The sequence below is a fragment of the Microcaecilia unicolor genome, chromosome 11 (genome assembly GCF_901765095.1).
Source record: "Microcaecilia unicolor chromosome 11, aMicUni1.1, whole genome shotgun sequence".
NCBI lineage: Eukaryota > Metazoa > Chordata > Amphibia > Gymnophiona > Siphonopidae > Microcaecilia > Microcaecilia unicolor.
In genome coordinates, this window is record NC_044041.1 from 28338440 (window position 1) to 28351918 (window position 13479).

General features: G+C 42.8%; 1 protein-coding gene across 2 annotated transcripts in view; it reads left to right on the forward strand.

Annotated features, from left to right (window-relative positions):
* The window catches only part of FOXN4 (forkhead box N4), a 109804-nt gene that overhangs the window by 77873 nt on the left and 18452 nt on the right, over positions 1-13479 (forward strand). For both annotated transcript variants that reach the window (XM_030219100.1, XM_030219099.1), the window contains 3 exons: positions 814-926; positions 5348-5444; positions 5599-5806. In XM_030219100.1, the coding sequence (XP_030074960.1) occupies positions 814-926; positions 5348-5444; positions 5599-5806 (418 nt within the window). The remainder of the gene's footprint in view (positions 1-813; positions 927-5347; positions 5445-5598; positions 5807-13479) is intronic.

A 13479-nucleotide genomic window follows, 5' to 3' on the forward strand; every position in this document is an offset into this window, starting at 1 on the left:
TACATAAATTCTAATGCGTGGATCTGAAAAGGAGGTGTGACCATGGGAGGGACATAATTGGGTCATGGACATTCCTAGAATTTGCATGCACTGTTATAGAATATGCCTGATCTGCGCCTAATTTAGGCACAGGAATTTACACCTGGTTTCATTTGGTGTAAATCCTCATGCCTAAAAGTTAGGCGCAGCGAGACAATACAATTGGGGGCTAAATTTCCGTTAAGATTTCCGTGTAAATGTGTTGTATTTTTTGAAAATAAGACATACCATTTTTTTGATCCAATACAACTTAGATCCTTTTTAAATGTGAGAGTTCCAAAACCCCCTTAGGTATCTAACACAGGACTTTGATTTATGAGATGTAACATTCTTGAAGCCTTATATGTTTCTTTGTGAGATATCCTTATCCTCTATATAAGGTTTATGTATATTCAGTCTCCCACATTAAAGGACTATGTAATAAGGAAATTATTTTCTTTTTATGGTATTTCCATAATGATATGTATATTTCTTTGAAATTTCTTATATTTCTTGACAAAATTCAGCTTTGGGTATGTAAATTGGAAAAGATATAAATAAAGAATTAAAAAAAAAAAGTTAGGCACAGCTCCTGATGCTAGGGGCTATTCTATAAACGGCACCCAACTCGAAGTGCCATTTATAGAATAATGCTTGGTATAAAACTCGGAGATCAGAGAGTATATCTTCTGGTGTACCCCATATCATTATTTTGTTTTTTGGTGTTATTATACCATTTGAGAAAAATTCTTGTTATTCCTGCATCAATGACCACTTGATATTTTTTTTCCCCAGAGTTCACCCACAGGATATGGGACTGAGCCTCAGTATTCTGATCCACAGCTTACTTCTCACAGTGTTCAGGATTTGCACATGAAAAGTTATCCCAAACCTATCTATTCCTATAGGTAAATGTCAGATTAGCTTCCTTCATTTGTGAATGATGACAAAAGTGGCTGTTTTTCTCATGTGAAAGTCTTTTTTTTTCTTATCATTGACATTTTGTTTACCATTTAAAAATCAGGTTCTCCGAGGACAAGCAGGCCTTCGTATTCTCACAGCTGGATGATGTCATCTGTCAGATTCCAGTGCGGACGCAGACTAGTGGTATTAACAGAGAACTTTCTAGCAGTGTACCACCGTGCATGTGCTGGTGTCTTCCCGCCTAACATGCAAGTGTGGGTCCCTCAGTCTTCGTTTTTCTGCAGAGCAGGGAGGATGCGTCTTCATGTTTTCCTCAAGTGCATATATTTTTCTCTTGTTCCTTCCCATATGGACTTTGGTTCCCTCTGATTATTTTTTCCTTTAATTTACCCCTTTTTTCAGTTACCCTTTTAATTTCTTTTAGTTTTTTGGCCCTTAAATATTCCTTGATTTTTCTGTGTTGCTAGGCCCTTTTAGGCTGGAGCCCTGACCTCGATTTGAACACTGCTTCTTTTTTCTTGTTCAAAATTGAGGAGTTTAATTTGACTGTGATCCTTTTCTCGATGTCCAAGAAGACCCGTATTGCCTTCAAAAGGTGTGCCCAGTCTAATTGGGTGATTTCAATGATGGACCTGCACAGCTGGTGCATTGGGTGCCTTGGACCTGACCATGAGCCTAGCTCTTGTTCTGTTTGCAAATGCAGCCGAGGATAAGGAGGGTGTGGCAGGTTCAACATGAGAAGCTTTTTGGCTTCTCGAAGGCCAATACATTGACATTGGCACTGGAAGCATCAACCTCGATGGCTGCCTTCAGCATCCACTGGAAGTGCACTGGCATCTAGGCGGTCTTCACCTCCATTGACATGGGGCACTGAGAGTAGGCCCCTGGACCAGTCAGCATCAGACCTGACATCGAGGGCATGTATGGGTTTGACGTTGTTCTCTTTGGCACTGAAGGATCGTGATGTGCATCAGGGGAAGCCCAAGAAGCATAAGCATCAGCCCTCAACGCACAGTGCTGGGATAACAAGCGCATCGGCATCGCCGGTACTCGAGAAGTGCCAGCACCAAGAGGAGCACGCTCCTTCCTTGGAAGAGGTGCCGGTGTTCAATTCTTCCCACAGCCAGGTCCCCACTACCAATCCGACACTGACACCTTCTCAGTCTGCCTCCTGTCCGGCTCCCCCACCTTTGCCAATGCCTTCCTTTGATGAGCTGTTCTGAGCCATGCTCAGGAGCTGCATAGATTCTGCAGTTGCAAACTGCTCAGGCATTGACAGCCTTTGCACCAACTGTGGATCCAGCCCAGATTCTTCCTGAGGCTGCTTCCATACTGGTGCAGAGATCCTTGACACTGACACCTCACAGGGTTCTGACATTGACCTTGACACACACAGTACTGCTCTCGACGTTGGTGGAGGAAGCTTCACTGGAGTCACAGAATAGGGCTGAGTATGATGAAGAGTCTGAATGGGACCGCTCTTGGGATTCAGAAGAGGACCCACATTATTCTTGGAGGAGGAGGTTAATGGGATATCTTCTCATCCCTTACTACCTCGTGAGATGAAAATCTCCACCTGAGGGTCTCTCTTTCACTGGATTTATCAGGGGAATGGCTTCTGCCATCCCATTTAAGTTGGAAATAGAGGAAGAGCCCAGGGCAGAGAAGTTGACTGCGAGTCTTCTCCTAAGAAAGGGAGTCTGTACCTTCAGGTGTCACATACCTGGAACATCAGATGTGGAGGCAGAGGATTTCCCCTAGCATACACTTCTCTCTTCAATTCCGGTTTTACACGCCTACACTTTGGGCGTGCCTACACAAGTACCTGGCAAGATCCCAAAACAGCACAAAACATTTTATGCTGCCTATTCTAGAAATAAGCAGTGGATTTTTCCCCAAGTCCATTTTAATAATGGTTTATAGACTTTTCTTTTAGGAAGCTATCCAAACTTATTTTAAACCCTACTAAGCTAACTGCTTTTACCACTTCCTCTGGCAATGAATTCCAGAGTTTAATTACACATTGAGTGAAGAAACATTTTCTCCAATTCATTTCAAATGTACTACTTTATAGATTCATTGCATGCCCCCTAGTCCTAGTATTTTTGGAAACAGTAAACAACAATTCATGTCTACCCGTTTCACTCCACTCATTATTTTATAGACATCTATCATATCACAGAAGCAGGCTGCAGAGCTTTGCCAGCTAGCCAGTAAGCAGCTGGAGTGCAGAAAATATATGGCCGGGGTGCCTCCCACTCTTTTGACATAGCATCCAGATTCTCCGCCATGGGTGTGCAGATGCACAGATTCTCATGACTGTGCATCTCTGACCTGGAACCAGTGTTGCAGGAGAGGTTGGTGGATGTTCCTTGCGGAGGTAACAACTTGTTTGGAGATAAGGTGGAAGAGGTCACCGACCTCATAAAGAAGCATATGGACACCATCCAAACTCTGTCTCAGCACCCTCAAGCTGCTTCCTCTTCCTCATGGAGGTTTCCAAGTAGGCGTAGATATTGACCCTACTACTTTCAAAGGCTTAGGTTCCTGCCACCTTCCTGCTCTGACCAGCAGCCCCAGGCCCAGCGCTCTTGGCCTCACTGTGTTACCCATATGTGAGAATATATACCCTGTTGTCCTCAGAGAATACCTGCTACAGGTAAGTATCTTCATTTTCTTTGAGGACAACAGGCCAAGTATTCTCACATACCCTCCTACCTCCCCTTGGAGTTGTATTCTTTAGCTTTTTGCAATGACTGAGAAGAGGCACCAGTACATGCATGGTGGGATGCTGCTAGAAAGTTCTCTGTTAATACTGCTAGTCAGTGTCTGCACGGATGACATCACCAACTTGATGAAGAATACCTGGTCTGCTGTCTTTGGAGAACACCTGCTATATGTCACAACCTTTTCCCTGTGCAGAATATATAAAGAGAAGCCATAGGGGAACAATATTTTCTTGTTGATCTGATAAGAGCTATTTAATGGCTCCTAGAACTTAACCATTTAATGATCAGATTTTTGCTATAAATTACAGCTGAAGAATTTACTCTCACCACATGCCAACTCCAGATGGTGATATAGCACAATCTAAAATTGAGTCTGTACTGGTCACACTACTCTATTAAACATGGCTTTAGCAATGTTTTTGGAATGGCTGCCAAAAAACCTTCAGCATCTAATGTCTAAGATGGTGCACTGAACCAAGGAAAAAGGAAGTGGGGAGAAGTACATTAGGATCTCTCTCTCCCTCACAGTTCCTCACTCACTCCTTATCTAATTCCCTCTCATAACTTCTCCCTGTCTTTACTTTCACTTTCACCTCATGAGTCTGTCAAATCATACAGCAAATATCATGAGACCTGGTCCTGGCAGCAGGATATGATGTGTTTGCAGTTTGCTTCTCCTGCTACCCAACCACATGGGCTGATTGAAGAATGAGATTAGAAAGTGGCAAAGTCAACTCCCCACTATTGTTGCTTCCTCTCTCCCTTACCCAAATTGGGTACAACCAAAAATGTGTCTTACCTAGTGGTAGGCAGCTTCCAGTTCCTTGAGGTGCTCACTCAATAGTGTCTACTCTACGGGATGACATACAGACTCTGGGAATGTACCTTCTACCTGGTCTGATCCTGAAATGCATGTGCCATCCAGTCATATCCCATTTTCTGGAAGTGTGAAAAGCCTTGTGGAGGGCAGTATGTGCTACTGGATCAGGACCAGGTTTAAGTTAGTGCCTCGTTAAGGCTGCGCTCTCTGGTTCTGACATCAGGGAGCAGGATGCCGAGCCAAATGTTTTCATGTGCCACAAGATATGCAGGAATTGCTGATCCCCAGTACAGCAATTCATATTAAACCTGAAAGATGCCACTGACACTCCAAAGACTAAAGAATGCAAAAGGAAAAAGCAACTGTATAATATTTCATAAATCCTAATAGATGCAACTGGATAATTAGATCATGAGTTCAAATCATAGCTAATAGGGAGGATTTTAGTTGTGTTTTTATTTTGTGCCATTGGTGGGGTTTGGGTTTAGTTTTTTTTTTCTAGTGCATGCTGTTCTAAAATAGTCACAGTAAAATGTTGTTAAAAGCCACGTCCCCTCCCCACCAAAACTTCATCACCATTTCATTTTCTTTTAGCATGCCTCATCACCGGTTTGATGGTAGATGAGAAATATTTGGTTATTTTATATAATGGATTGATAGTTATCTTTACTTCTCTGTCTGCAACACTATCCTGCCAGTATAAATCAGTGAACAGCCATTTAATAGTAGAAAGCCCATGAGTTTTGTGTGGCACAGAAATGCACAGCTTATTTTTTCATTTAGTTAAAGTTGACCCTGATGAGGCCTCTGCTGCTTGAGTGGGAGTCTATCCTTATTTCATATTTCTCAATTATAGCTGCCTGATTGCAATGGCCTTAAAGAATAGTAAAACAGGCAGCCTGCCTGTGAGTGAAATCTACAGTTTCATGAAGGAGCACTTTCCATATTTCAAGGTAAGGCTTTTGACTGACTTTAAAGGCTACATTGAATTAAAAAAAAAGTTCAGCCAGTGAACATTAAGTGTAGATACTGTAAATTATAGTTACTATCTGCTTAACTTACAAATTATTAAAACCACAGCTGTCTGAATGGCTTCTTGTGTTTTAGACAGCACCTGATGGATGGAAGAATTCTGTCAGACATAACCTTTCACTGAACAAATGCTTTGAGAAAGTAGAAAATAAAATGAGTGGGTCCTCTCGGAAAGGGTGCCTTTGGGCTCTAAACCCAGCAAAAATTGATAAAATGGAAGAAGAAATGCAAAAATGGAAGAGAAAGGACCTGCAAGCAATTCGCAGAAGCATGGCTAATCCAGGTAGGACAGGGATTCACAGAGTCAGGGCCGGATTTCTCATCAGGAACAGAAAGTGTATGGCTAGGGATGCTTTCACCCTATGGGTAAGTTTGGGGGCCTCATACTTTGACAGCATGTCAGTACAGTTCTCTCTGGGTGCCTTCTACCATTGGGAGAGAAGGTACTGAAGATCCTGTCCCTAGGGATGTTTCCAATGTAAATATCGCTCTCTGTAGAATATATTTCTTTGTAGAGTCATGCTTCCTTGAACCAAGTTGAACTCATGTGACTTGTTGGCTATGTGCAACGGAAACCAGAAGTCTAGGTTTTTTTGACATCTAATGTGGAGTTCTCAGTATGGTTCATTTCAAAATTCAGGAAGGTAGCATGTACAGAATGCTAAATGTATAGATTGCTAGCGCTGTTCACAATGGCTCATACTTTACTTGTGCTAAGCCCTACTATGTAGATACTACCTGAGTTGCTACTTCAGGAGTAAATTGGGAGCTCCTTCTATTGTGTAATATAGTGTGTAATTGTAAATGCATATATTCATCTTTTTATTGTATATACCTCATCTGTTTCCACCTGCATCAATTACCTAGGGTGGCAGCTTGTGGGGTGCAGCAAAGAGCAGCTGGAATCAAAACAATAAATCCTGACAGCCACACAAACTCAAAGAAACATCAACATGTAGCTTTCTCCTAATGCCTAATAACCAATTTAACTGGATAAGTAGCTTTTGAAATTGCTTTCAGTATGGCTTTATATGAAATTTAGTGTAATATTTAAAAGAATTATATCCAATTATATGTTGTTATAAGATTGTTCTAAGAGACTGGTGTTGGAGGTAGGAACCAAAGGAACCTGAAAATTAATCAGGTGGGGTGAAGGGGCACAAGGCTGAATGATTGCTAGGGCACCTAATACTCTTGCAATGGCCTTGTCTTTGTGACAGATAGTTACATGAAGCGATTTATAAATATACTTCTGACACCACTATAGTCATAAATTTTGAAGATTTGCGGCAATTAGTTTCATAAGGGCTGTTTATTTTAAAACACTTCTGTTCCATCAGGCATTATGGTTCTAGGTGGATCCAAAAAACATATGAAATAATATCATCAAAACATAATTAAATAAAAATTACATACAAAAGTAAAAACAGTCACTCAAAAATATAATATTAATCTAACTAATATAACAAACAATATGCACCAATTCCTGATCTGTGTCCAGTCTGATGCGGCTTGGTAGAATATTCCATATACTCAAGTCTACGATTGAGAAGGCTTGGGCACATATACTTACTCTGTGCACACTAAGGGCAATTTTATAAACATGCACTAACATTTATGCACACATTACATATGCAAATGTTTAGAATACTAGCACATATGTGCATGTGTGCCAAATGGATGCCTAAGCACTGTGAATATCTCACATAGCACATATACGGGGCGGAGTCTGGGCAGGGCTTATACTTACACGTGTACCTTATAGAATGCTATAAGTTACACATGTATCTCCAGTATTTATGTGGCTGGCATAACTGCTCGCACCTAATGACTAGGCATATACATACATAGTTATGTTAGTATTCTATAAGGGAAAGTAGGTGTCTACTGTTATAGGATTGCCTCCATACTGTAGTAAAGAGACAGTCAGGGCTTTCTGGATCATGCAATCTTAGCAAATGCAACATAAATGCCTACATAAGCAAGCACCCAGAACCACCCCGAACAGTATGCAAATGCCAATACACGTTTACACCTGGTCCAACACGGGTATAAATGTGTGCTTTTACTCTAAGTATGCACCAGTGTATTTATAAAATACACATGTTAATCACAGGTCGGCTTAAACTGTGCCCTCGGAATACCTATGCATATAAACAGCCATGCAATTGTTTATAAGTACTTTTCTCCATATAAAGCTGGTTGTAAATGTAGAAAATCTGTATAAAATTATCCCCAATGAAGACAGCTTCCCAAAGCCATTTAACTGGTAAATGGGCTATTTCAAAACTACCCACCCTCTCTCCCAGTACAAAAATATGCACTGGTGGTGTTTTTTTTTTTTTAGCTTATATGGCACTCAGGCCATATTGCTTTGTTTTGACAGCAGCTCCCAAGAAATTACCACCCTAGCAACTATCTAACCCTGTCTCTAATCGTTACCAAAAACAAAACAAAACAGAAATTAGACATCTATGTAAGAAATTTGTGTATTACAGTGCTTCTTTTCCTTATCGTTCCACCAGACCAGTCCAGATACTTGGGTTTATGCTGTACTGCCAGGAGGCAGAGACTGAGAACTACTTTGCTGTGATGTCATCACTTAAGAACCCTATGCAACCCCCAACCAGTCAGTATTTCTCAGTCTCCAGCAGGTGATAGCCTTTCAATGCAACCTCTGGTGGTCTGGTAGGACATTATTTCCATTTCCTTGTTCAGTTATATTAAAAAAAGAACAAAAAAATAAAATAAAAGATTTTAAGAATGTAACACCCGGGGTGGGGGGGGTGGGGGTCCCAGTTCCTTCCCCCCCTTTCTCCAACCAACCCTTCTCTTAAGGGGTTAAGGTTTTTTTCATATGCTTTAAACCTTTCCCTTGTGGGAAAATCTTAAGTACTTGAACTTGATTGGTGCTCAACAGACAGTATGATTAGCCTGTAAGTGCTTCTTTAGTCTTCATTTTCCAGTTTACCTTGAAAAAAGACTGCTCTGGAAAGGCTTTTGATTTTGACTCCATTGGTTTTGTTTATCAGACTAGCCTCCATTTAGGGTCGCTGGTGTGCTTTCACTATAGCAGAGCTGCAGGAAAGCACTGTTTTGTTTGTGAGGCACAAAGGTCAGCTATCACAGTGGTGGGAAAATTCCAACAGTGTGAGGAGAAAGCTGTGGTTTCCTTTTCTCTTGGTGCCAAAGGTGTCATTATCTTGGTGTCAGATGAGAAGCACTGTGCTTCCTCCAACCTAGTACACCTAACAATGTGACCAAACCAGCAGCAGACCCAGTCTTGGTGGGAACCGCCATCATGTTTGCAGTGCCCGTGGCGGTTGTTGCCAAAGATTAACCTCTTCAGTTGTCTCTCTCCCTGCTGGCAACAACAGGTCCTTCTATTACGGGTAGGTTGTAGGACTTAGATTTTACTGAAACTTTCTCATCTGAATTTATTCTCTTGTTGCCTAGAGCCTTTTGTATGGACAGAGATTTATCTTCTACTTCCCTTGCTTTACTTACAGGCTTATTTTTGAAAGAGAAGGGCGCCCATCTTCCGACACAAATCGGTAGATGAGCGTCCTTCTCTCAGGGGCGCCCAAATCGGCATAATCGAAAGCCGATTTTGGGCGCCCTCAACTGCTCTCCATCGCGGGGACAACCAAAGTTCACAGGGGCATGTCGGCAGCGCAGCGAAGGCGGGACTGGGGCATGCTTAACACATGGGCGTTCTCGGCCGATAATGGAAAAAAGAAGGGCATCCCTGGAACAGTTTTAGTGGGTGCAGTGCACTTCAGGCAGGCGGACCCAGGCCCATCCCCCCTAACCTGTTACACTTGTGGTGGTAAATGTGAGCCCTTCAAAACCCACCAGAAACCCACTGTACCCACATGTAGGTGCCCCCCTTCACCCCTTAAGGCTATGGTAGTGGTGTACAGTTGTGGGGAGTGGGTTTTTTGGGAGGTTTGGGGGCTCAGCACCCAAGATAAGGGAGCTATGCACCTGGGAGCAATTTGTGAAGTCCACTGCAGTGCCCCCTAGGGTGCCCGGTTGGTGTCCTGACATATGAGGGGGACCAGTGCACTACGAATGCTGGCTCCTCCCATGACCAAATGGCTTGGATTTGGTTGTTTCTGAGATGGGCGTCCTCGGTTTCCATTATTGCCGAAAATCGGGGATGACCACCTTTAGGGACGACCATCTCTAAGGTCGACCTAAATGTGGAGATTTGGGTGTCCCCGACCGTATTATCGAAGCCGCCCATCTTGGGTTTCCCTGCCCCTTCATGGGGACAGCCCCAGGAAAACTTGGGTGCCCCATTCGATTATGCCCCTCCACATATCCCTGCTTTTTTTTAATGTAGTGGTTAAGCGGCCCAGGTTGAAAAGGGTAAAAGATCAGTATGATAGACTTTCTGTAGTCTCTGGAGCAGAGGAGGAGCTAAATTTAAATGTGGCAAAGTAGCAGTCTGAGCTAGAGGAAGACATCTTCTCGGGGAGGTGGGGTAGGATAAAGTTCCACTGGGACAAGATCTTCCTTGGACTGTACTTTTGGTAAGGAGGACTTGGCTTCTTTAATTTCCCAGGTTCTGTTCACTCTTAAGATTTTGGTGGATAAGCCCAGTTCTAAGGGCGGGGGTATGATTGAAGTCTACAAAATAAGTACAAAGACTAGGGGACACTCAATGAAGTTACATGGAAATACTTTTAAAAGAAATATGAGGACATATTTTTTCTCTTAACGAATAGTTAAGTTCTGGAACTCGTTGCTAGAGGATGTGGTAACAGCAGGTAGTGTATCTGGATTTTAAAAAGGTTTGGACAAGTTCCTGAAGGAAAAGTCCATAGTTTGCTATTGAGATAGACATGGGGGGAAGCCACTGCTTGCCCTGGGATTAATAGCATGGAATATGGTTACTATTTGAGTTTCTGTCAGGTACTTGTGTCCAGGGGTGGATTGACAGTGATCTGGGCCCCCGGGCAGAAAGGATCATTAAAATCTACAATCAGCTAGGAAAGGGGAAGTACTACTGATAGGAGATTTTAATATGCCAGATATCAATTGGAGAGTCCCTGCTGCGGGGTTGACTAGAAGCAAAGGGATCTTGGATTCTTTACAGGAAGAATTGTTTCAGTAGTGGGTGATGGAACTGACGTGGGATGGAGCTATTCTAGACCTCATGCATATAAACGAGGACATTGTTTCTAATGTTACTATGGGAGATCATTTGGCATCTAGTGATCACCAAATGGTACGGCTCAATATTAAGACAAAAGGGGAGAGAGCTTATTCGATATTGAAGGCCCTAGATTTCAAGAGAGCTAACTATGCTGAGATGGGGTAATTTCTCAAAGAAGAGTTGGTTGGATGGGAACAGCTGAAGGAAGTAGAACAGCAGTAGGCAAAACTCAAAGGAGATGTTTTAAAGGCAACTAACCTTTATGTCAGAAAATTACATAAGAGTAAGAGGAAAAGAAGGCTGCTCTAGTTCTTGAACTCAGTAGCTGAAAAGGTAAGGGAAAGAAGATTAGCCTTCACGAGTTACAAGAGGACTCAGAAAGAGGAAGACGGGCAAAAATACTTAGAAAAGCTAAGAGAAGCTGGAAAAGCTGTCAGGAAAACGAAGAGACAAATGGAAGAAAAAATAGCTGATACGATAAAATTGGGGGACAAGACATTTTTCAGATATATAAGTGACAGGAGGAAGTGCCAAAATAGCATTGTGAGACTCAAAGCTGATGGGGAGAAACATGTAAAAGCCAATAAGGATAAAGCTGAACTGCTTAACAATGATTTCTGTTCTGTATTCATGGATGAACAGTCGGGGGTAGAACTGCAGAAAACAAATTCTAAGGGGGTTGGATGTATGGTAGACTGGGACCAGTTCTCAGAAGACTGTGTTCATGAGGTGCTAGCTAAACTAAAAGTAGACAAAACAATGGGGCCTAAAGGGATACATCTAAGGGTACTCAAGGAACTCAGAGATATTCTGGTGGCTCTGCTGTCTGACCTCTTCGTGCCTCATTGGAGTCTGGAGTGGTCCCGGAGGACTGGAGAAGGGTGGATGTGGTCCCTCTGCACAAGAGCGGGAGGAGGTTGGGAATTACAGACCTGTCAGTCTGACCTCTGTGGTGAGTAAACTAATAGAAACACTACTAAAACAATGGATCGTGAGGTTTCTTGAACTGAATGAACTGCAGGATCTGAGGCAGCATGGCTTCACTAGAGGCAGGTTGTGACAGATGAATCTGATTGATTTTTTTGACTGGGTGACTAAACAGTTGGACGTGGGAGGGGCACTAGATGTGGTGTACTTGGATTTTAGCAAAGCATTTGACATGGTTCCGCACAAGCGACTGATAAATAAACTGAGTGCCCTTGGGATGGGACCTAAAGTGACTGACTGGGTTAAAAACTGGTTAAATGGGAGAGGAGAGAGGTTAGTGGTAAATGGAGCTTGCTCTGAGGAAAAGGATGTTATCAGTGGTGTGCCACAGGGATCGGTCCTTGGGCCGGCCCTTTTTAACATCTTTGTGAGTGATATTTCAGAAAGGCTGTCTGATAAGGTTTGTCTCTTTGCAGATGATACCAAACTCTGTAGTAGGGTGGACACCTCGGAGGGTGTGGATGGCATGCAGAAGGATCTAGCGAAGCTTGAAGACTGGTCTGAAAATTTGCAACTTAGATTTAATGCTAAGAAATGTAGGATCATGCACTTGGGTTACAGTAATCCAAGGGAGCAGTACAGTATAGGCGGTGAAGTGCTTCTGTGTACGGAAGAAGAGCAGGACTTGGGGGTGATTGTGTCCGAAGACCTTAAGGTGGCCAAGCAGGTAGAAAAGGTGACAGTCAAAACCAGGATGCTTGGGTGCATAAGGAGAGTGATGACCAGCAGGAAAAAAGAGGTGATAAATCCCTTGTAGAAGTCTCTGATGAGACCCCATTTGGAGTACTGCATGCAATTCTGGAGACGACACCTGCAGAAAGATATAAACAGGATGGAGTCGGTTCAGAGGGCGGCTACCAAATTGGTAAACAGTCTCTGTCATAAAGCATATGGGGACAGGCTCATGGACCTCAACATGTATACGCTGGAAGAGAGGAGGGAGAGAGGGGATATAATAGAGACTTATAAATACCTCAGTGGCGTTAATACACAGGAGGTGAGCCTTTTTCAAATGAAGGAAAACTCTGGAATGCGAGCCATAGGATGAAGTTAAGAGGAAATAGGTTTAGGAAGAATCTAAGAAAATGGCATTTCACGGAAAAGGTGGTGGATACGTGGAATGGCCTCCCGGTGGAGGTCGTGGAAACGAAGACTGTATCAGAATTTAAGAAAACATGGGACAGGCATGTGAGATTCCTTAGGAAAAGGAGGAGCTAGTGGTTATTGAGAAACAGCAGACTGGATGGGTCATTTGGCCCTTATTTGCTGTCATGATTCTATGTTTCTGTGTATTGTGATTACTGGCTTATTTGTGCGTCATCCTATTTGGACAGTATGGCAATGCCGGACAAAGTTGTCTGTCTTCTGCAGTCATTAGGTTGGGTGATCAATTTCGAGAAGAACAGACTAACTCCATCGCAGACACTGGAGTATCTAGGCTTTCTATTCCACACGGCAAGGGAGAGGATCTTCCTCACAGAGCAGAGGAGGCTGAAGCTGATTTAACAGAGTCGTCTCTACTCAGTCAAGTCAGGCCCAAGGTCTGGGACTATGTCCAGGTTCTGGGATCAGTGATGGCAGTGGTCCCCTTCTCAGATTATCGGTTTTAACAGTTGACTCAAACCATGTATTTCATATATAACAATCCTTCAACAGAGGAGAGAGGAGGAAAAAGCCTCAAAAGAGCCCCCACTAATTGTGGCACAGCCTACTTTATCAGGGAGCATTCACTCTCATCATTGGCAAAAAACCTCCATCTTCCTTATTGTTTTTTCTATAATTTCAGTATACTATAGTATTTTAAT